This window comes from Exophiala mesophila (genome assembly GCF_000836275.1).
Source record: "Exophiala mesophila strain CBS 40295 unplaced genomic scaffold supercont1.4, whole genome shotgun sequence".
NCBI lineage: Eukaryota > Fungi > Ascomycota > Eurotiomycetes > Chaetothyriales > Herpotrichiellaceae > Exophiala > Exophiala mesophila.
Window position 1 is genome coordinate 3688709 of NW_015622507.1, and position 23477 is coordinate 3712185.

General features: G+C 50.4%; 7 protein-coding genes across 8 annotated transcripts; 5 read left to right on the top strand and 2 right to left on the bottom strand.

Moving 5' to 3' along the window:
• Positions 1-283: 283 nt before the first annotated feature.
• Positions 284-1733, bottom strand: PV10_06412 (farnesyl pyrophosphate synthase). Its single transcript, XM_016371206.1, has 2 exons — positions 1476-1733; positions 284-1424 (listed from the first exon to the last, which is right to left on the bottom strand). The coding sequence occupies exons 1-2, from the start codon at positions 1593-1595 to the stop codon at positions 501-503; spliced, it is 1044 nt and encodes a 347-aa protein (XP_016223499.1). The 5' UTR covers positions 1596-1733; the 3' UTR covers positions 284-500.
• Positions 1734-2008: 275 nt separating this feature from the next.
• Positions 2009-3260, top strand: PV10_06413 (DNA repair protein). The gene has a single exon (XM_016371207.1). The coding sequence runs from the start codon at positions 2153-2155 to the stop codon at positions 3245-3247; it is 1095 nt and encodes a 364-aa protein (XP_016223500.1). The 5' UTR covers positions 2009-2152; the 3' UTR covers positions 3248-3260.
• A 300-nt stretch (positions 3261-3560) lies between these two features.
• PV10_06414 (uncharacterized protein) lies at positions 3561-6013 on the top strand. The gene is made up of 3 exons (XM_016371208.1): positions 3561-3852; positions 3910-4029; positions 4083-6013. Exons 1-3 carry the CDS (start codon positions 3698-3700, stop codon positions 5140-5142), a joined length of 1335 nt encoding a protein of 444 aa, XP_016223501.1. The 5' UTR covers positions 3561-3697; the 3' UTR covers positions 5143-6013.
• Positions 6014-6516: 503 nt separating this feature from the next.
• On the top strand, positions 6517-8538 carry PV10_06415 (uncharacterized protein). The gene is made up of 3 exons (XM_016371209.1): positions 6517-6939; positions 7000-7785; positions 7838-8538. Exons 1-3 carry the CDS (start codon positions 6899-6901, stop codon positions 8037-8039), a joined length of 1029 nt encoding a protein of 342 aa, XP_016223502.1. The 5' UTR covers positions 6517-6898; the 3' UTR covers positions 8040-8538.
• Positions 8539-9131: 593 nt separating this feature from the next.
• Positions 9132-13952, top strand: PV10_06416. Of its 2 annotated transcripts, XM_016371211.1 has the most exons (6): positions 9132-9532; positions 9656-9726; positions 9805-9894; positions 9958-10021; positions 10072-11219; positions 11268-13952. In XM_016371211.1, the coding sequence occupies exons 1-6, from the start codon at positions 9242-9244 to the stop codon at positions 13681-13683; spliced, it is 4080 nt and encodes a 1359-aa protein (XP_016223504.1). In that variant the 5' UTR covers positions 9132-9241; the 3' UTR covers positions 13684-13952. The 2 variants fall into 2 exon arrangements, with proteins under 2 accessions (XP_016223504.1, XP_016223503.1); XM_016371210.1 differs by having other exon boundaries at positions 9805-10021.
• Positions 13953-14234: 282 nt separating this feature from the next.
• PV10_06417 (uncharacterized protein) lies at positions 14235-15308 on the top strand (the record flags this gene model as incomplete). Its single annotated transcript, XM_016371212.1, has 1 exon — positions 14235-15308. One exon carries the CDS (start codon positions 14235-14237, stop codon positions 15135-15137), a length of 903 nt encoding a protein of 300 aa, XP_016223505.1. The 3' UTR covers positions 15138-15308.
• Positions 15309-15416: 108 nt separating this feature from the next.
• On the bottom strand, positions 15417-23421 carry PV10_06418 (uncharacterized protein). Its single transcript, XM_016371213.1, has one exon. It carries the CDS (start codon positions 23299-23301, stop codon positions 15547-15549), a length of 7755 nt encoding a protein of 2584 aa, XP_016223506.1. The 5' UTR covers positions 23302-23421; the 3' UTR covers positions 15417-15546.
• Between the last annotated feature and the right edge of the window lie 56 nt (positions 23422-23477).

Below are 23477 nucleotides of genomic sequence, written 5' to 3' on the forward strand. Positions count from 1 at the left end.
TATTATCCAAATTACTTTTTCAGAAGAACACGACGATGCATGGCATGTGCCCATTCAGTTACGAGGACTCGCCTGTTGTGGCCTAACCTCAAATGGAAGTCAGACGCTCCTCGGGGCTTAATATTTTGGGATCAGGCCTAGAAACCAGGCCTAAATCGAATCTGGCGCCTAGACGGACTCCACGGTGGATGCTGGTGGGTGCCATCCGCACTGGTCTCTCAACAAGAGTTTTTTGAGTTGTCCCACCCCTTTATCAAAGTGCCTCAAGTGCCTCAAGTACCTCATGAGGAGCATTTCATAGCCTCGAATTACGATCACCTTGCTGCACCACACTCTTCTGCTTTGCGGCAAATATAAAATGGATCACAACAGAGTCGCTCAACTGACAAGACTAGGTTCGTCGCACGTGACCTTTTGGTTCATCCTCATTCATCAATAGGTAGGTATTTACCCCCAAGAGCGTGGACTCCATTGACAGCTCCAGTCTATGACTGCCTGGTCTATTTGTTTCGCTTGTAAATCTTAGCCAGGAAAACCTCAAATACCCCCTTCCTCAAACCCTGACTCTCGTCGACTGCAGCAATCAACTCCCGCAATTGAGCAACTCGCGACTCCTCATAGTCCTGGTATCTCTTCTCCAACTGCAATTCGTTATACAACTCCTTGACTCGAGCCTCCTTCTCGTCGTCCTTCTGGCCGTAGTTATCATCAAGAAGTTTTCTTTGCTCCGGTGTGGTGATCAACAGCGCTTGGTTGATGAGCCAACCACACTTGTTGTCCTTGATGTCGGTGCCAATCTTGCCAATGAACGCCGGGTCCCCAAAGGCATCCAGATAGTCGTCTTGGATCTGGAAATATTCTCCGAGTGGAATCAGGATGTTTTCTGACTGCTTCAGGTTCTCGGGAGTGGCCAACTGGAGATAGTGTAGGGCAAGGGCGACAGGTAGGTAGAAGGAGTAGTAGGCCGTTTTGTAGATGACGATAAATGTGTACTTGTTCATGCTAAAGTTGTTCAGATCCACATTGTCCTCGGGCGCAGTGATCAAGTCACACAGCTGTCCCATCTCAGTTTGCCATGTCACCTCTTGAAATAGCTCCACCAGGTCAATATATGCTGGGTGCGATCGAAAGCGTTTGCGCAGGATTTGGTAGATGGAGGCTTCGAACATAAAGGCGTCGTTGATGGCCACCATACCCACGCCTGGTTGACGATACCAACAAGGTTCGCCCCGGCGTGTGATACTGGCGTCCATGATGTCGTCGGACACGAGGAAGAATGCTTGGAGCAGCTCGGTGAGCCATCCTAGAGTGGCAAGGTCTTTGAACTCTTCTGGCGAGAGAGGACGTTGAAGCAGTTGCGACGCCGTGTCGGGAACAGAGATACCTCGATTCAGTTTGCCACCAGGTGTGTTGGCGTTGAGGGACTGCGACCTTTGTCAGTTCTAATCCGAGCTTCTGTACCCACGACCACTCACCTTCTCGAACCACTGCAAGGCATTCTCGGGCAAATTATACTTCTTTGCCTCGGCCAACAAGTCTTCAACGAGAGAAGGAAAGACCTTCTCAAAGTCTCCGCGTACAGTCTTGGTAGCCATGGTGCGCAAACGGTGCTTGCAAGTGCTTTGGACGAATGTCACTTGTTGTCTTGACCAAACCGGCACTAGAATTTGTTGACCGACAATTGAAAATCCAGGGGAGATTTGGAGAAGTTGAATATCGAATGAGGGGCAGAAATGCAGGGATGCAACTGGTCGGACATCGTTTGCCCGGGTGGTGCAATTTTGTTCCTGAGCCGCAAGGGGCTGTTTCTGCCTGCGCCCTGCCCAGAGAATCGAGAAATACAGAGGTACTCAGGCACATTGAGGTCACTACCACTTCCTAATAGAGGGGCTCAGGAACCCTTGGACTCGACTCCCCACACCTGTAGGCTGTCCCCTCGCCCCCGGACCCATACTTCTATCACAATCCTTGACGCTCCAGCCAGGCATTACTCACACCTTTTGCCTCTAAGTGATACGTCATGTCTGCCTGCAATTCCGATTCACATGCACTACATTTCTATCTGCCTTGAACGTGGCAATTAATCGCATCAACCTCTCCGACCCCTACGTGAGACGCTTCGCCCTCAGCGCAAGCCACAGTCGCAATAGTCATGTCCACGCGACCTACTACCCCGCCTCTTCCTGCCTCCAACCCTCAAGCACAATCACCTCTAACGCCCGAACAAGTAAGACGGATAGAGATCAATCGCTTGAAGGCCAAAGCGCTGCGAGAGCAGCGCGAGTCAGAGGCAGCGAGCAATGCGTCTCTCCAGAGATCAGACTCTACGCCATCGACAGCCGGTCAGAAGAGATCCTTTGCTACATATTCCCAAGTTCCTGCGAGTAGTCGAGATGCTCGAAATGAGGCAAACCCAGAGCGACCTCTGGATGCAATCCAGCCGTCGCGCAACTTTGCCAAATATGTCGAGTACGATTTCAGCAAGATGACGGACACAAAGGGTGGGTTTCTGACAGCAGATGATGATCCTCACAACAAAGCCCTTCATACCCCCGAGCAGGAACAGAAGCCGTCTCATATGACTCAAAAGGAGTGGGAGAGACAGCAGCTACTACGATCCCTGCGAAATCAAAGGGCAGGCCCTTTTGAACCTGGAATCAGTGCCGGTGCGGACGAAGCCACAAGGCCTTGTCGTGAATGTGGTACTCGAGAGGTTGATTGGAAATGGCTCGAAGTCTTTGACATTTCCGTCTGCAGCGCTTGCAAGGACAAATACCCAGACAAATATAGCCTGCTCACCAAGACAGAAGCCAGGGAAGACTACCTACTGACAGATCCGGAGCTGAAGGACGAAAATTTATTGCCTCATCTCGAGAGACCAAATCCTCACAAGTCATCCTGGCACAATATGTTTTTGTATCTTCGGTGTCAGGTGGAAGAGTATGCCTTTTCAGACAAGAGATGGGGATCTGCCGAGGCGTTGGATGCCGAATTTGCTCGACGTGAAGTGGAAAAGAAACGACGAAAAGAAAACAAGTTCAAGACCAAGCTGGCAGATCTCAAGAAACGTACGCGGGTCGAGGCGCATCAACGAAGTCGTAAAGGCGGAGGAGGGAATTTTGGGGACGACCTGGGTGATGGGCAGCATGAGCATGATTTTGGCCGCCCGATTGACAATCCCGAGACTGGAATACCGGTCAAAAAGTGTACGATATGCGGCATAGAGATTGAAGAGCTTGACCTATGAATGTCATCGTGTGACACAACACACGTGTGCTGGCTCTGTACCATTCACAACCTGGTTGTTTTGTTTCCTATTATTGGGTGTGACTCGGATACCCCGCGTGAAGCATGCACCTTCTGGAAGTGGCCCTGGTGGGTAGGAATAAGTCATCGCTAGGCGCCTCGAGCTTGTTGCTTAGGCGGTCTCGGGCCTGATTATTCGCTGGTCCTCCACGCCCCCTCTCGCCTGCACATGGACTTTTGGGCATCAGCAACATCCACTTTTGACAATGATGCACCATGCATATCAAAGCCACCATTCGTACTACTGAAGTTGGGCGTAGTTATGACTCCCACTGACAGCCCACCACTGTACCACCACCACTCGACCTGATCTCGAGACATGTTTGAGTGACGGGAGAAACGTGGTCATCACCAACACTCCTGCACACTTCCCTTTTGCATCTGACATGAAATGCTCGGGGTCAAACTCTTCAACTGGCCCCGAGCCAGATTAACATTAGGTCCGCACCTTACACATGCGCCTGGCCGCCGCTGGTTGTCCAAAGCCACCTCCTCCAACCCAGCCAGAGGACCACCCATATGGAGGCCAACATCGGTCCTTGACGAGTAACTCTCCCCTACTCTTAGATGGAGTGGGTTGCCTTTGCTAACATGTCTCATCAGTTGGGTCGATCGACCAGTTCGTCCCATCAGTTTACGACAACTCTTCTTCTTTGGGCGCACCTTAACAGAGAGTCGCTTGCTCAGTTCAGCCAACTATGTCCGCACCGAGCTGCCTACACGGTATGTCTGGCTCTGTCGACGGCTGTTTTCATGACGACCACTGACTGTTGCAGGCTGGCGCACCGGCTTCGAGAGATGCAACGGCTGCCCTACGTTGTCGTCACCAACCCTAACCTCTCCATGGTCTACGAGCTCTACTACAAATCATTTGAAAGCTTCCGCCGCTTCCCAGTCATAAGAACAGTGGAGGAGAATGATGCCTTCTGCAAGGTGATTGGGGATAATCTAAAAGAACATCTATCTGTCATACCCAACCTGGTCGTGGGCGTTCTCGAGTGTCAGGACCTTGTGTCACCAGACACCATGGACAACTTTGTTCAGGCCATGTTGAGAGCTCGCATTTCAAGGCGGGTCATTGCTGAACAACATCTCGCTCTCACTGAGACCTATAACTCACCATGGCATGTGGCTCAACCGAGCTCAGAGAACGAATTCGTTGGCGAGGTGCTCCTCAGGTGCAACGCCAAAGACGTTATCGAGAGATGCGGTCGACTCACACAGGATATGTGTCGAAGCCCTGATGGCTCCGGCCCACAGGTACCAGAAATCAAGATCCTCGGCCACACGACAGCCACATTTCCATACGTGCTCAGCCATCTCGAATACATCATTGGAGAGTTGTTGCGGAATTCTCTACAGGCGGTCATGCATCGATTTAGTGATCCCCAACAGACACCTCCACCGGTAGAGGTCTTGATCTGTGAAGCACCACAGAACGTGGTGATCCGCATCTCCGACCAGGGTGGAGGTATCCCACGCGACATCATTCCGTTTCTGTGGTCTTTTAATAAAGGGCCTAGAAGTGCCTCAAGACTACAGAATTTCAAGGATGTGCCAACCTTGGCAGCGACCATGCAGGAAATTCGACTCCCCTCGAGCGAGAGGGTGAGCACAAAGTTTCGGGACTCGTCTCTCAGTAGTCTCACTTCCAGACCACCCGATTTCCGACTAGGAATGGGATTGCCCATGAGCCGTGTCTATGCCGAGTACTGGGCTGGTGGGCTGGAGCTACACAGTCTAGAAGGGTACGGCGTGGACGCCTTCTTGCAGATTTCCAAGCTGGGAAACCAGAACGAACAATTGACGTCGCGAGCGAGTATGGATGCAGTTTAGAGCATTAATGTCGACTCGGAGGTCATTTCATTCAACTAGCAAAACATGTACAAGGTCGTCGCTATAGACCTGTGGAACTGACAACATGGGATATGAACCATTTCAATGGAACAGTTCAAGACGTCTCTGTGCAATGACTAACCAGTCAGAAACAGGTTTTCAAGATTTGAGAGTATGTATATGGTCACCAGAGCGGTTTCGAGAACGGTCAGACATTGCCTTTAACCTCATACCCTGCCAGCAAGCATCTTGCATTGCAAGAAGCATAGACACAAGCGTCGCGCGGCTGGGTTTTCGGTTTACCAGAGGTGATATTCTCATCAGACGTTCGGGGGACAAAGTCAAGGGCAAGAAGACAAGGAGGCAAGATGGACACACATTTTAAAGAATGACTCTCTCTGGAGGTGGATGTGGATGATAGAATGGGCGAGTTTTCACGTCATGTTCCGTCAATCAGGTCATCACCGCATCATGGCAGCCATGGGGCCCTCGTGATGATGGTTTTAGATGCGGATTGTGTAATGACACATTGGTCTCGACACACTCATCGGAGTCGCCAGCTTCACGGTGACGAGGATTGCAGCTGATGATGATTTGAGTTGGTGGTCTAGAGGAGAGAAAAGAAAGGATTGAAGTGTGAGAGTGCGAAGGAAAAAGATGTTGTCCAGGGAGGGGCCAGGCCTATTTGGGATTAGCTTAATACGGCGACTCTTTTTGTCGCGTGCTGCAATTCCAAGGGCAGGCGTGGCAGGCATGGCAGGGCAAATCTGCTCTGCAGTAGTAGTACGGTGTAACTTTTAATGCGTCCAGCATTAAATAATTGTTAGCGAGCCTGAGGTGCCCAGGTGTGAGGGCCCTCGGGCCATTTGACACTACTGGTGATAGGCTAGACTCGCTTGAGAGCCAGGGACCACCAAGCCCCCAGTGGCCCCTTGGACCTCTGGCAGAGGGGCATTCAGGCCTAAATCTTACCTAATTGGTGGGGAGAGCACTCAAATTCTAGGGGTGCAGTGGCCTTGCGTGTCCTGCTGCAAGGGCCGAGGCGGGCCCAAGCCTCCCCTACAAAAAAGAGCAGTGGAGGTGACGTGAAACTGCCAGTGATAGCCCAGTTAGAGCCTAGCAGGCCAGTTAGAGAGCCTATTGTGCCCAGTCATAGCTAGCAAACAATGCTAGAAGCTCCATTAACGACCGATACGTTGGTGCCGTGTGTCCGTCCGTGCATTTGTCGAGTTGCTAGAGGCGTGCGCCATGCACCACAGAGGACTCTGCAATTCTGTGTTTCCGACTCCACTCCAAGTACAGTAGACTCCATCGTAACCCACTGCGGCCACTGCTGCCACTGCTACTACTACTTACTGCAAAAGACTAACTACACCTTTCTCTATCCTATTCGCATTCAACTTTGATAACTGTACCATCACTTGACTATCAAAAAGCTCGCACACCAGATTTCATTGTAACACGAAAAGTACCTTCTTCCCCACCAACATCCAACATCCAAACATCCTCGCCTCCTCATTTCATCAAGGTCACACCCCCACATCTCGACTTTCATCACCGCCCTCCCCCCCGACCTGTGTACCAAAATTGCGCATCCTTGCTACAATAGTCCTCCTCTCGATCTCTTCATCTTGAACCTCGCTCCTCAGCTCCTCTTGCTCGTGGTCGGCCGAACTCGCGGGCGAACTTTCTCTGGGGTTTGGCCTGTTCCTTACTCCGTCCGATCTTTTCCCTTTTTGTGCGGACTGCTGTCTTGATGGAAAAATCCGGGCAAAACTTGTGGACCAGACGCTCCAAGTGCGTGTATATGCCTGTCTTCGTTGACCCAAAAAAGATTATTGACTGACCACGCGGCAGTACTGGCAAGCTTTCTTTGTCTATGCGGGACGCAGACAACAAAGACGCCGCAAAGACGGAATCTCCACGATCATACAATAATAGACGCCTAGGTGACACTTCCTCACACGGCAGGAACAACTTCAATTTCCCCTCCCCCTCCGCAACCAAGTCGCCATCCGCAGCCAGTGCCTCTTCTGCCTTCAACTTGGGTAGTGGTGCCTTTGCGTCCTTTGGTTCCGCCGCCAAAACCCCCAAAACCCCCGGCACCGGCGCTGGGTTCGACTTTTCCGGCCGCGACAAGAGAGACAAGGAGGCCGAGACGGGGGGAGAAGCCGCCCCCGCGGACAAAAGTGCAGATAAGGCTCCTTCATCCAAGGCGGTCGCAGAGCATCCTTTGCGGTATACTTGGAACGTCTACTATCGACCCCCGAACCTCAAGTTCACCGACTACGAAAAGTCGATACTGCAAATTGCCGCCATCAGTACGGCGGAGAGCTTCTGGACGATATACAGTCACCTCAAGCCGCCGTCGTTTCTGCCGACCATCTCCGACTATCACATTTTCAAGGAGGGCATCCGGCCTGTGTGGGAAGACGATGCCAACAAGAAAGGCGGCAAGTGGATTGTGCGGTTGAAGAAGGGAGTGGCAGATCGGTACTGGGAGAGTCTCGTGTTGGCCATCATCGGAGACCAATTCCTGGAAGCCAGCGATGAGGTTTGCGGAGCGGTCTTGAGTGTCAGAAAGGAGGAAGACATCCTCAGCGTGTGGACCAAGAACGACGGCGGTCGCAATGTTAAGATCAGGTATGTATGAAATGATCCAGTGGTGAGTCTGTCCTGCTAAAGACTCGAACAGAGATACAATCAAGCGAGAGCTCGCATTCCCTGCCGACACCAGCATCACGTGGAAGAGTCACGATGAGAGTATTGCTCAACGATCGCAGCTGGATGAATCACGACAGCAAAAGGGTACGGGCACGTCAGGGGGGACCGAGCGACGGCGATTTACGCTACACGATGAAGCGGACAAGAACAAAGTCAAGCAATCACCCTCATAGAAGGAGAGAATTCGGGCTTTTGGGCCAGGATTAAAGGCCCCAAGGACTCGGCCTAGTACTTGAGCAGAGGGAAAGACGACCCCAAGCAGGGAATGGCTGAGCCATGTCTTGCCCACAACGAGGACCAAGGTCGACGACCGAATTGTCCTCAAGTCCGAGATGCTTTTGCCCGTGTTTGATTTTCAAAACATGGCGTGCAAGTTTTGTTGCCGTGATGAGGGTACGGTTTGGACGTGTTGTGCGAGCTGCCTGCGAGTTGAATTGCGACCGACCTGGCGTGGATTAGCAACCTGTCTGCCTTAGTCAGCATTGATCTCTGCGTTGGCATTGATTGTACTTGTACTATGGAATGAAGATAACCACTGACCAGGGCATCTGGTGTTGGTATCCATCGAATCATCTCAACACATTTCGTCTGGATAGTGACTGCGCGGCCCTACGGAATCTCACTATGGTGTGCGTCATAGTGTAGCATGACGATGCATATCCACACCAAATCAATCTCATTGCATTAAATGTAAGATGTTTCTGGTGAGTGATCAAAAGTCACTGAAGAAGGTGCGATGTACCTACTTTTGGTTTGTGCTTTCCCTCTTTGGAATCTCAGAGCCTGGTTGGATGCAGTAGCGACCATCGCCCATACAAGGCCTGCATTTCTATTAGTTGTGTCTCATTAGCACCTGCCCCGAGAGTATCAGAGACCTGTTTAGTCCTGTGCTGCTTGCAAAATGTCACACGATGGAGAATAATTTGAATCAGCTGGCCTATCCTTAGTGACACTATGTGATATCCAAGCTGAAAATGAAGCTATGATTTAATGTAGATGTAAACTATCCTAGGTACCTCCTCGATACATGTACTCCTATGTCTGATTGATGCATGGTTGTTGTATACTTCGTGTACCCTGGACTGTGGGGAAGCAGCCACGCCATCCTAACCCAAATGGAAGGAGCCATGCTGCACCTGCAGGCCCCGTGACCTCCGTGACTGCCGATTTGTCACTTTCCGTCCCCCTCGCCTGCGCCTGCGCCTGTGCAACCCGCAATAAGCGAGAAATACGCACATCCACGATTCCATTGATAGAGCCTCGTCCCTCAATCCTCAGTCTTCTTCACTCTGCCATCGCGACATCCCACTACTCTCACTACTCTCACTACACTCAACATCCACTCCCCGGACAACATGAATCCCCTTGGTTGTCAATGAAGAACTCCTGGTTCAAAACTGTCAACGACCATTACCAGAACGCCATCTCCATCCTCACTGGTAAACCCACATCTTCACAACCCGCCTCTCCAGACGACGACAACGCCCACCGCCGCCGCCGCCACCAACACCACCACTCTCCACCTCACTCCCACCTCAATGCCTCTAGATCTGCGCTCCTCTGGGCTGCCATGCCCTCCTCTACCCTGCCTACCAGCCGGTACCTGACCAGACGTGTGACCAGTTTCATCGACAATCATGACAGTTCAGAGCGTGACCCTATCGCGGTATGTGAGAACATTTATACCACACCCGCGGCTTTTTTACTCCACACCCACCCTCAGCCGCACAATCGTATCTATTCTTTTGTGGTTCTACCCTTTCTGCACCCGACTGACTCTTTCTCACAGCTGGACAGCGATGAAGACCCAAGTCAGTCTCCTCCACGGTCCCGCCCAACTGGACTCTCCACAGACAAGATGTATGTTGTCCTACTATTACTACCTACCATACCTCCCCGCGAGTGATTCTAGCCCTGGCTCATACTAATTGTTTCAAGATCACGACCTCCCCCGTCCAAACGACCAGAGAGGTCATTGAGGCGTAGCAGCGAAACCCGAGGAGAATCTAGGCTGTTAGGTGGCTACAGGTACCTTCCACTGCTGTCGAAGACAAAGCTTCTTTGGCGAACGACTGCTAACATTCATCTTAGTCGTCGCGGGCCTGACCCCAACGCCTTTGTGATTGCAGATCCCATGAAGAAACAATCCTTCACAGTATGTTTCCTTCAATCCTTGTATGTCCACATTCTAACCACCCGCGGTAGTCCCATTGGGGCATCCGTCCTTTTAACAACTTGGATGCCCCGCGAAATGCTCCTCGGTCCGCCCGAATATTTGAAAGAACACTAGGGCAACGAGAAGGTCAAAAATCTCCTGGCAGCAGTACGAATGTGGGCCAACCAACATTTCCAATCTTGCACAGGTCAGCTCCTCAAGCGCATCCTCAAGCTCACCATCCATACTTGGACCTTCCTTCGCAACAAGAAAAACACGATCTTCCAAATAAGCGACGAAAATTAGATCACCCTAACGAAAAAGGCTCCACCTCTGCATCCCCAATCGCTTTGGACGAGGCCAACTTGGAAGATTCTTCAGATGAGCTCCACGTCTCACCTATCCAACCCAAGTCTAACACTCATGCACCGCCAGAATCCACAAGTCGAGAGGTAACGACGAATTCTCACAATGCTTCCAGACCTCTCGAATTACCCTCTCCAGTGACAGAACGCGAAGGCGACTTCACCAAAGGAGCCGCGAAACGACGCAAGGCTACTGGTGATGCTATTCTGGAAACTTCCTCACCTGACTCAACATCAGTCCTGTCTGCGAAACCACCACCGATCTCAAATCAGCATTTTCTCAAACATCCCCTCTTTTCACAGACAACCCTAGCTACACCAGAACCAACAACTCAGAACAATAGAAGCAATCGACATAATTCTGCATCTGATCGGCCTATCCACTCATTGGGGAACCGAGATTTGACTTCCCTTATCGTTGAAGTTCCAACAAACAGAAGATCATCCAAATTCAGCGACGGCTTCATGGGAACGCGACGTAATCTGTCAGCACAGTCGCTTCAATTCGAACTCGAAGAGACTGTTTATCCAGGCTTACCTTCTTCCGACATTTTTACTGTTGAAATTGAGCCCGACGAAAGGCAGTTTTTTCTCAACACCCAAGACCCTCGGCTTGGCGATGATCCTGTCGCTGGACCATTCTACTTCCGCAAGCTCGCACAAATCCGCAGAGGGCCTTGCCCTATCGTGTCGTTTATCTTTTCACGCACCCAAAAACATAGGGGCTCCGCTCACGAATTGCACTTGAGATTTCTCTCCGAAAAATCTGCTCGCGACTTCCTCACTACGCTGCTCGAGTTGGAGGTGCGCGCCAGTGTAATTGACAAAGAAACGTAAGGCTAACAAAACCCATCGGTGAGGACTACGCTAACAACAAACAGTGAGTGGTTAGAAAACTCGTTTCAGAGGGCCAAATCTGCTGTCATGGAGATCAATGGGCGACCACTTAATCCTGATGAGCTCGAGGCTGAAGATCGCGCTGCGCAGACGGAAACCCCTCAAGCTACTAGGATCATTGCGCGTGAGAAGCGACCACGGATCGTCGACAGACTTGATGCGCCCGCACCGCAGCCGAAACGTCTCAAGACTACCCCACCAAAAGACAATATCGAAGTGAGCACTTCCAAATCCCAAAACATTAGCGAAGTTGATCCGCGAGACAAGATCACTCAAGATGCCCGAGTCGAAAGAGTGCAGCGAAGGACGACTCGAGCTCAAGATCTAAGAGAAGGCTCCTCTCGCGCAAGCCCCACTCCCAGCAATGGAACCCTCCTCCCATATTCGAAAACGGGCAAGCTGGGTAAGCCTTGGGCCAGGGACCTTGTCTATCCCAAACCAGGAAAACGTTCAGCTACTGTCCCCTTTGAAGATCTCAGTCGGCTGAACGATGACGAATTCCTCAACGACAATCTGATCATGTTCTTTCTCCAATACCTTGAGACCCATATGGAGCGGCATAACTCGGAACTTCACAAGCGGACCTACTTTTTCAACACGTATTTTTTTGAGAGACTTACCAAAGGCACTAGTCATCGTCAAGTCAACTACGAGTCAGTCAGCCGTTGGACCAAGGCTATCGACCTGTTCAACCGTGACTTCGTTGTGGTCCCCGTCAACGAGAATCTACACTGGTATCTGGCTATCATCTGTAATCTGCCACAGCTTCGCAGCCCGCAGCCAGAGGTCGAATCTGAAGAGTCGCCCGTTATCCTCATTGAAGATGCAGCAGCGGATCAACCAGAATCGACCGAGACCGAGACTGGTCGGCCTCCTGAGGTGAAGTCTGACCTGAGCCCTGAGATTCAAGAACAGCTTGCACACCGCGAGAGCGAAGCACGACAATCTTTGGCAGAGCTAACGATCCGCGATCAGACGCCCGCCACGACTGAAGTTCCGGAGCCTGCAATCAAGGCGGGGACCGGACGGAAAGCCAAACAACAAACACGACGCTCTCTTCCCAAGTACGACGCCGATCAGCCCATCATTATCACCCTCGACTCCCTTGGTCAGGGCCGATATACCACATGTCATGCACTGAAGCAGTACATTGTGGCTGAAGGCAAGAATAAACGTAATCTCGAGATCGATAGTACCGCCATCCGAGGAATGACGGCAAAGGAGATTCCAACACAGAACAACTTTAGTGATTGCGGCCTGTATCTATGCATGTACCTGGAGCAATTTGTTGCCGATCCACACAACTTTATTTCCCGGATCTTGCAGCGAAATGAAGATGCTCAACAATGGCCCAAGCAAATCCGTAGTGGATCGCTGAGATCCCGGCTACGAGAGCTGATTTTGGAGGTGCATCGACAACAGGAAAACGAGGAGTCAGAGTATGAAATTCCAAAGGTCGGCGACATCATGATTGAGCGGCAGGCGGCCTCGGATCCGACTGCAAAGCCATATTCCAAGAGTGAGGTTCAGATCGCAAAGGAAAGATTTGATCGCATCGTAGATGATCTCGATGAAGAAGGTAGTGTTCCTGCCGTCCAAGCACGCGGTGTCTTGGGGAAGCAAGTGAATCCCTCATCCCCTAAAGAAATCATATTCGATCCGCAAGACACGGAGAGACATGGGCTCAGTGACACCAAGTCACCGCAGCCATCACAACATGCGGCAATTATGGAGCATTCAGACCCAGACAAGTCGGCAGCTAGACGCAACCCCTTCAAAGTGGAAGACGCTATGACAGGGAACAAGGCAGCAATCCTCCATTCCCACCGACAGCAGCCTAAACGACGGCCGGTCCATGAAATTGACCCATCGGCTCGAGAGATTCACACGATAGGAACACGGTCAGGAAAATTGACTCATGATTCCCCGTCCGAATTGGTGGCTCACCTTCGAAGCAGCAATCGACATGAAAACCGCACACGCAAGCGAAATCCATTAGAAGAAGAAGAAGCGACCAAGTCTGCAGGGCGATCAGCCGGGCTTTTGGTTGGCATTGAAAGCTATGCGGAGGAAAGGGGACTACTGGACTCAGAGGTCATAAATCAGAGCCCTGAAGACACAGCCCATGTACCTATTCGGAGATGCAGGAAGAAGACACCAATTTGGGACGACGAACCACGAAGCTTTGAGCAGGAAGTTGGCGACAGTCAAGAAGAAGCCGGCGGTCCAACTGAATCGGTACGTGATTCGGGCCGACGGACTTTGCACTTTACACGGAAAAAGGCCCCAGTGGATCACCCTTTTGGAAGTCAACGCCGTGCACCAAGACAGATTGAGGTCATTGTAGACTCGCAGGAGACAAGTTCCGACAACGAGGACAACGAGATGCTATTGAAATGAGCGGGCTGGAGTGTAACAGGACAAAGACATCAAGAGCGGAGTTTTGGTTGAAACATTACGAGGGCTGTTTCTCTGTACGCGCGTCAGTCGCAGTTGATTGCTGGACGGGCCTTGAGCGTAGATGAATTCAAGACGACATCAGATCCTTTTGGACTCTTTCATGAGGTATGAAAGGCAAGCAAAAGGTGACTCTCATGGAGGGTGCTTGGTCGTTGAGATGTAGAACTATAGAACTTGAAAAGACAAATGCATCATGATATCCATGTAAATGAGGGGAAACGGATCAAGGCATCTTTGTAACCCAACCCGGCGGACCTCGGAACTATCGACGGATTGGATCATTTCCAACTTGACTTCTCCAACGTGAAAATAGATCAAAGACGGAGGATTTCTTGAAAGCTGGAGGTCTTATTGACACTCTATCATCCAACTGTTGTAGTCTCGCTATCTTTGTAAGTACTACTCACTATTTTCTATACGACCCGAGCACCACCACCACCACCACCAAATATCCATCTCATCTCATCTCTACTCCCCTCTACTTGGCATCCATGGAGTATCCATTCCCCAAGCCACCACGCGACCTGACCGGCAAAGTCGCCATCATCACCGGCGCTGGCGCCCACGGCGACGGGATCGGCAACGGCCGCGCCGCAGCAATCCTCCTCGCCGAAGACGGCTGCCACGTGGTATGCGTGGATCTCGACGAGAAACTGGCGCAACGAACCGTTGAAATGATCACGTCAGACCCCGGCGACACATTCAGCACTCAAACCCTCCGGGGCCAAGCCATCGCCATCTCCGGCGACGTCAGCAACGAAAGCGACTGTGCACGAATCGTGCAAACCACGCTTGACCGCTTCGGGCGCGTGGACATTTTATTCAACAGCGTCGGCATCGGTGGGGCCAAAGGCACGGCCATCGACGTCGACATGGTCGAATGGGCCAAAGGAATGGAAATCAACGTGGCGAGTATGGTGATGATGGCCAAATACGCCATTCCCGCCATGAAGCAAAACGACCTCGATCAAGCGCTCGCGGATGGATGGGGTTGTCGCGGAAGTATCGTCAACATGGGTTCCGTGGCGGGGATTCGAGGCGGGACGCCCACGTTGCTTTATCCGACTTCGAAAGGTGCAGTGGTGAATCTGACGAGAGCCATGGCGACGCATCATGCTCCGGATGGGATTAGAGTTAATTGTATTTGTCCCGGCATGGTATATACGCCGATGATGTATGCAGGAGGGAAGATGTCGGATGCGGGTAGGGAATCTAGGAAGAATAGGAGTTTGCTGAAGACGGAGGGGAATGGTTGGGATGTAGGTATGTCGGTGAGGTTTTTGGCCGGGCCGCAGGCAAGGTGGATTACAGGCACGATTTTGACGGTTGATGCTGGTGTTACGGCAGCGGTGGGGACGGATTTGCCCAGGGATGCGACGGTGGCGGCGAAATGAAATGGAATAGGGTAGATGATGGGATATGATATGATATGATATGATATGGTGGGATGGTGGGATGGAATGGGTTGGTATATATCATATATTGTATATATATGGCAGACAAGGATCCATAGGTACTAGTACTTATTGTATAGTACTCCGTACATATCTAACCATGTATATTCAACTGTCAGAGCCAAATTACGTGCATGGCTGAACCTAAGTCTCGTATTATTCCTGATAATCCGTTTCATCCATGAATCTATTGTCTCTATCAAGCAATCATACAAATTCCTCAACCTCAACCTCAACCTCAACCTCAACGCCCTGCTCCATCAAACAAGAACATTGTCTCGTCCATGTCGATCATAATATCCAAATTACACCTCCTATCGACAGATCATAATGAGCCATACTGACTTCATCATACTTCTTTTCGACGTCGTTGATGTGATCGTCCAATTTCCCTTTTCCTCTCCTTCTTCCGGTCCCCTTTTCTCTTCTTTGCCATTGCTGCTCTCTCAGGCTCTGCCACCCTTTCAATCCGACGCTTACTTCTTCGCTCCTCCCGTCGTAGGCGCATGATTTTGCTCACGTCCGTTAGAAGTTGTACGTATTCTGCATCGCCGATCTTGCGCTGTACTTCCTCCATAGCATTCTGAGCAAGCTCCACAAATTCTATATACTTGTTAGAAAATGTCGGGTCGCCAGATCTTGGTGCGATCGTGTTGGTATCAGTGACATGTTGAAGCGGTAGTAGTATTGCTCGGATTGCGTCCTGATGGGCACTGTCTCTCGATAGACTGGGAAGAGCTGCGGTAAACAATTGTAGTGCTGATAGCTTGGGGTGCAATGCTCCGGATGTCAGTGAAGACATCTCCACCCGCAGAATGCGTGCGATTTGATCCAATAGATATTGAATGGCCTTGATCGTTTTCATTTTCTTGGGCAGTTCTTCATCGGTGCTTTCTCCATCGGATTCGTCTATCGCTCCGATATCAACGCGGTCGGTCACCTCCATGCTTAAACCATTGGTGTCCAAACACTTTGCCATGAAGAGGAGATTTTGAACAGTCTGCATGCCCAGTTCTTGATTACCGTCCAGCCGCCTCAGAACACGAACACTGCGTTTCAAAACCGTCAGGAACTCGACAGGGTTGAGTCTGAGACCATGTGAGCAAATCAGAGGGATCGTCTGCTGGGCGGTCTCGCCACAATCTTGGAAAAATATCTGGACTAATTCGGCTGTCGTGCTTTGAATCCAAGAGTTCGAATGGCTCAGCAAAGACCACACTGGGGACCATAACTTAGTCTGCTTCTGCTGCAAGACTAGCTCAGGATGTGTTTTGGCTAGTTTGGACAACAGAAGTAAAGCGTGGAACTGCAGCTCCCAATCTTCGTCCTCGTCAATCTCCTGCACCTGCAACAATCTGGCGATGTTGTCTCTCAGGTGAGTCAAGTTGCTTCCCCCGACTTTGACCTCGGAGTCTAGTAAGATCCCATAGGCTTGCATGCTGATCTTCTGCAACTCCACGTTCTGGTCTTGTTCAATCCAGGCTTGCATGGGCTCCAGAAATTCGTTGAGATGCTTCGTATCCGCCAAGCGGAAGAGCTGACGTAGAAGCACACCTGCTAGTTCGCGACAGCCCTTATTGTCATCGTTTGCCATGCGCAACAAGATCGGCAGGAAGAGGGATGATGCAAGTTCCTCACCAGCATCACCTTTGAGTTTCAGAACTAAAGTGTTCATCGCTTCCATCACTGACTGTCGGCCTTCGGGATGCTGGTAATCGAGGTTCTTCAACAGAAACTTCTGTTGCTTCGCCCATCTGGTGCTGCTCTGTGGGTATTCGAGAAGGAAGTGCACATAGACACCACGGGCAACATCGCGAGCACTACGCGCATGATTCGTAACCATCATCATTCCAATTTTGTCCACCAGGTCATAAAGCTGCGCTGACTGCATCTTTCGCGACATGACTGCTCGAATGAAATTAAACGTTACCCCTTGTCGATCAGGTTCCTCGATGTCAGGCGCGATCCGGTGAAGAATTGTGGCAATGTCAACCTCTCGAATCGGAATGGTTTTTCGTTCTCGCAGTAACGATGATATGAGTTTCAATGCAGCCTGTGCTGCTTCTTCATTTGTGTTCGTCGAGTTCTTGACCATCTTGACGGCTTCCATGAGATATAGAGGGGCATTTTGATCCAGCTCCGGCATTTTCAGTCTCATGATAGCAGACAACAAGCGGAGAGCAGATATTTTAACGTCTTCTTGAGCTTCTATGAGTGCATCACCAATGATTGGTAAAAAGCCGTGGACATTCTCGCTTGTGCAAAGCTCATCGTGCTTCTGCAAGGTCGATCTCACCAGGTCTAGTGCAAACTTTGCAAGCTTGAATAGTAATGGTGATGTTCGTGGGCCCGCTGTTTTGCTCGGGTCGGTTGGCTGCAGCAGAAATCGTTGTCGATTGATTTCGTCCGCTGTCAGTGTTCGGGCTGGGATGGCAGCTTTCTGGGTGTAGAATGACTGGATCAATTGGTAGGCAAAAACCAAGAGATCTCTATCTTTCGCTCCAGGGTTCTGTGAAACTCCGAGACCAAGCCTTCGCAGAAGTTCGTCCACTTGTCTGACTTGCTTTGTCGTCAAAGACCCCGACAAAATAGTCTGCAAGGGTGTGACGAGCCTCGAAAGTGCAGAGACGCTTGTAGATCGGGCGAGTAGCTCCATTGAATCATAGCTTTTGTTCTTCTTGACTTCCTTCATACTGCTGATGTAGTCTTGATTCTCCTTCTCCTGTCCAGTGGCACCAAAGGTATCATCAATAACGACAGACAATAAATCTTCGACACAATAGTCCAGAGATCCAAATTCGACTGTCGGCGTCAGCTCAACTAGGATCGTATGTACCGTGAAGGAGAGGACATGCAACTGATATCCGCGCGTCAATGCCGTTCGCAATTCCTTGATGACGAATTGTACACTGGACGGGCCCAAGAGGACAACAATTTGTGCCAAGGCATTGCGCGCAACATCGCGTGATTCTTGAGTACGGCTTCTGAGGATGTTTGCAATGTCGAGCACCACAGGAGCCGCGGCAAGTGCCACTTCTGCGGCAGGGAGCATCTTGATCAGCTTCACATTTGTGACCGCTATCGGTATACGGAAGCTGATCTCTGTTTCATCTTTGTAGTGGATAAGCTCGGCCAACTTTGGGATGAAATGCACCCTTAATTCGTTTTCCAATGTAGCCTTGCTGGAAATCGACATAGCTAGGGACGGTATGCGACTGACTTCTGACTGTGGCGCTGTTGTTGGTGTCAGACTGGCACTGAGGAGCGCATCAGCTGCGTGACCTAAAAGCTTGACCGAATTCTTTTGGGTTTCCCCAGGGTTGGCCAGATCGCTTCTGTATCTGCGAAACAGCGCTCTGAATTGTTTCCAATCAGTCCATTGCAGCAACAGCCCCATGGCAGCGATTGATTGGCCCTTGACGCCTTGCAGGGATTCATCCCCGGTCGAATCATAAACAAACTTTTCCAACAGTGGAATGAAGAACTCTGCAATGTTCTTTGGACTGACCTGGCCTTTTTCGACCTCCGTGATGAGTCGCCTTATCGCCCGAACACGCCGATGTTGTTGAATGTGGAGGACATTAGAGAAGAACGAGGCCTCCTCATCATTACCCACCAGAAGCACAACCATGTCTGCAAGGTCTGGGTCATCACTGAGATGTTGAACAAGCAACCCAAAAAGGGAGACAAAGTCGGCTCTGACGTGCTCCGAATCTTCCTTTGCGCCTTTTCTGACAGCGGGCAATACAGTAGACCTGATCACCTTTTTAAGATCATCATGTCCTGAGGCGCAGCCTTTGATGATAATTGTCCGCAAACATGAGAGGGCATTCGAACGAATTGAAAAATCCTCTACTCCGCGGATGAAGAAGAGAAGATTGCAGACAATGGGTAGCCAGAATATTCCTTGTGAGCCTTCGACTGGCATTGTGCTGATTAAGTTGAATGCCGAGAGTCTTTTCTCATAATCGTACTCTCCCAAGCGTTGGGAGGAAACGGAGTTCATGTCATAACAGAGTTGAACCACTTGAGAAAGGCTCTCCCGGCCTTGGGATAGTGTTTGAAGCATTTCACAAAGAATTTGGCGATTCACATCATCTTTGAAATAGTTGAACATTGCAGATGCCAAACACCACAACGATTCATGGGACGGCCCCTTCGCCAAAACTTCGTCGGTTCTGAGCAGGCTTGTTATTCCAAGAAGCAGCTTGCTCTTCATTTGGGGCGGAAATTTGTACGCTGGGCTTTCAAGGAGAACTTGTAGTAGGGTGATCATTTTCTCTTTAGCTTCAGTCGACAACGGGAACGCCGTCATGCTCGGGAGGATCGAAATGATGGCATTAAGGATATCTCGTGGAGGGGCTTGTTCGATGAGTGATGTCAAAGCCGAGAACAGAGCGTTGGCTTCTGCCTGCACCTGATCCATGGCATCGGGTTGACCAGGATACAGATCTGCCGCCAGAGATATCCAGGGCAGAACAATATCCTCTAGGATAAAAAGCTTGACATCTTTTTGAGCAGAAGGTGTAGTAAGACACTGCCATAGTGCACTTGGTAGTCGGGAGTCTTGTCCGCGAAGGTGTCCAACAAGTCGAGGCGAGCGTGCCCACGCAGCGAACAGGCGCAAGAGCCCCGAGATGCCCTGGCTCGTCTCCGAAGCAAACGATTCGATTCGAGGATTTATTAACTTCTTGAACAAGAGAGCTATATAAGGAGGCCAGTCAATTTCGGGACAATGATCAGATAGGAGAACAAGGCACTGGACTCCCGTGCGTCTGATGCTTCGGGTTAATGCCGACGTAGTGACACTGGAATTCTGGAATGCTTCAGAGTTGAGAGACGAATTCGCGACACAAAGGACGACAGCGTCAATGACCTTTTGTCCGAAACCTGAGAATTTGCTCTTCATGGACTCAAGAATAGTCAAAAGTAGACGAAGAAAGCCGTATTGTTGATCTTCGGGGATAGAGAGCTGGTTCAGAAACGTTTCGTCATCCGTTGAGTCTGCTAGATGCACATCTTTGAGCCTCGCAAGTGTGATATCAAGGAATGATCCTATTTCACTGTCGCTCATGCGGAACAGGCTCCTCAATATGGACTTACGACGGGCTTCTTGCGAACCTGTAGAGCCGACTCGGCCAACGAGTGAACCAAATATCAACCTCAGTGCGACCGGCAAGACATTCGCTCGATGGTCAGGCTTAATTGGTGACTGGTCCTCGTCTAGGCTCAAAAGGACGCCCAAATCTGCTGGGGTTTTCTTGTCTTCTGCGATATCGAGAAGGACATCTTCATACGCCATCAAGACGGGATCCTTCCACTTCAGGACCGCTTGCAGCGCTGATTTTCTGATATCAGCATTGCCATTGCCAAGAAGCTCTGTGATCTTTTCGAGGACTTCGCTGGATCTGAAGAGAACCCGTGGGTTGTTGAATTTTGCGAAGAGCGAGACAAATTGCCTACGATCTGGCAAGGACCATTCGTGATCATCAACTTCTGGACTCATAGTATGGGATGAGGTAGAGGCGTCCGAGTTGTGAGTTTGTTGCAATTGTGCACGGTTCATAGGAGCAGCCAGGAAGATTGGAACCAGTAGTCGTGAGCGTCGCTCGACAGAAGCCGGAATAGAATTCAAAATCTGAAGTCCTAAAGCGCGAGCGTTCTGTGGTAGCGTGGAAGACACGAGTTGATGTGCATCGTCGATCATTGCTGCGAAGCTCTTTCTTGGATCCACATATTCACCGGAGATCTTCATAACGACGTTCTCCACCAGGTTCAGCTTCGTGCATTCGAATTGAGTTGGCCGGGACGTCGGTGAGTCGTGGTGATTCTCGGCAACCTGAGGGACATTTGGAGTCTGCAACCACTGCAATGCAATGTTCAGAACAAATTCTTCGGTGCTCGAATCCTCTGCCAGGATCGCTAGTGCTTCGCAAACGTCCTTTCTCAGCGCATCATGAAATGTTCCCAACAGGCCAAGGCAAAACGATGGTATCATATCTCGAAGAGATGGGAAAGGCAGTAAGGTGCTGTGTTGTTTCGGCAAGCGCCTTAGCAGCATTGAGAGCTTTCGAGCCTCCGATGGTGTATACGGAGTAGTGATGATGTCTAGCATCAGAGTGGCCGCACTGGATTCTGCTTCGTTTGCAGAGACTTCGCATATCATTTTGAGGGATTCGACTTTCAATGGAATCGAGGACGTGAGGAGATTCTGCATGAGACAATGTAGGACATTGAGCAGTTGTGGTTGATCCTTTTGATCCTTGGACAGGGGAGATTGCTTCAAGAGTCTATTACATAGACTCAAGAATAAGGGTGATCGAAGGTATGCAGGAGTGGTGGTTAAAAGTTGTGGCAGCAGGTTGTACTTCTCTTTCTCTTCTTCATCCAAGGCAGTAACATAGGATTGAAGACCCCAGCCAAGGATGAGACGGCGTTTTCGTTCTGTATCCGGCGCATGATCCGCTAAGGCGATTGAAAGGATGTTATGTAGGCTCCTTAGAAGACGACTCCTGCTTTTTGTATCTTGACCGAATCGAGCTGTCTCGATCAAGTGTAGATGGCCTGCAAGGTCTTCAAGGGGTTGTGGTGTGTCGAGTGCTTTCAGAGCTTCGAGATGATCTAGTACCGCGTCCTGCAATCCCGAGGGACAATTGATGACCTTATTTGAGACAGCTGCATCACTGGAGAATACCTGAGCATTCAACCGCTCCAAAGTGTAGAACAAGCTTTGCTGCTCATCCGACCACCTTGAAATGATGAATTGCTGAAGGCGAGGAAGAACTAGGCTTCGAAAGCGTTCTTCGCCGAGTTCAGCACAAATGGTGCAAAAGGCAAAGAAGGAAACTGGCCATGAGCTTGAGGTCAAGAGGTCAAGGATTTTCTTTGTCCAAGGCAGCAATTGATCCATAGGTGCGTTTTGAATGACTTCTGCGGTGACCTGCAAAATGAGTCGCTGTAACTGATCATCCAATCCAAATTGTTCAGAAGCGATCGTGGCATTTGACAAAACTAGATCGATGACGTCTGTCCAGTCTGATATTCTGGTGCCACTCCTGGTACCAACCAAGACATGTAGTAATGTCAATGTCCATGCACAATGGAAGCGATCGGAAGGTTTAGATTGACGCCGGAGATGAGTAAGAGCGGTTTTGAAAACTGGTTGAAAACTGGTAGCGTTGGTCTGGTGAGTCAAAGCGACAAGTACGCCGATGGTGATTGACTGGACGGCTGGATCTTGCAAAAAAAGGTCGGTCGTGGCCAAAAGGCAGTCAACAAGACTATCGGCGCTAGTATGAAGCTGGCCCTCTAGGCCTGTGCAAGTCTCGACAAACAGAGTCATGATTCCCAGGTGCAGCTGGGGAAGACCAGTAGTTTGTGTCTCTGCAACCTGGTCCAAAAGATATCTGACGGCGATGCGCAAGGAAGGCTTGTTCTTGCGATGCAGGGAAGCAGCTTTCCTCAATAAGAATGCCAATGATTCCGCGCTGAATCGAACCAGGTAGTCCTTTTTCGCCGAGAGGAATGGGATCATGATTTCAAGGAGAGGTCGCATATCATGGACCAACAGCCTCGATAGATATTTGAACATCCATGCAAGGCACGTGAAGCACCACTCGATGATGTCGGGATCCACATGAGACACTGCCACTTTTGCCACAACCTGGACAGTTCTGGCAAAGTACTTCTCATATTTCTGTCCGAGATCATGGGCCAAATGCGCCAGAAGACTGAGCAGAGGCTCCAAAGCCAAGGCATCTTGTTTTTCAATATGTTGGACCAATAGGTCGAAAATGGTATCGGCGTGATGGAGCAATTGAGGCAGATTTTCGCACAGAGGGTTGACCTTGTTTGAAAAGGTGGTGAAGGTTTGGGTAAGATTCAATTCGGCCCATTGATCGAGGGACTCGCGGAAGAAACTGTGGGAAAGAGACGTAGCATGATTGTCAATCTTGTTATTTTCGACAATATGCACAGGGTCTATCTTCAATCTAGAAACCCGCTTGGTGAAAGACTCATATCGGTGGTTTTTGGTTGTTGGGGTGGGTTTGGACTTTTTGGATGGGTGCATCATGGTGTTTGTGCCGGGGGATATGGGAGCCATAGGTGCGCAGTCACCGCTGGGTCGAGGGCGATATCATGTTGAACCCATGTGGTTCAACAACAGCGACAAGAACCAGGTCTGGTGTTGGTGGTAGTGGTTGACTGACTGCGCAACCAAAAGATTTGCTGTTCGACTTGACTTTAGATGAAGCGCCTGCCAGAAAAATTGTTTGGAGG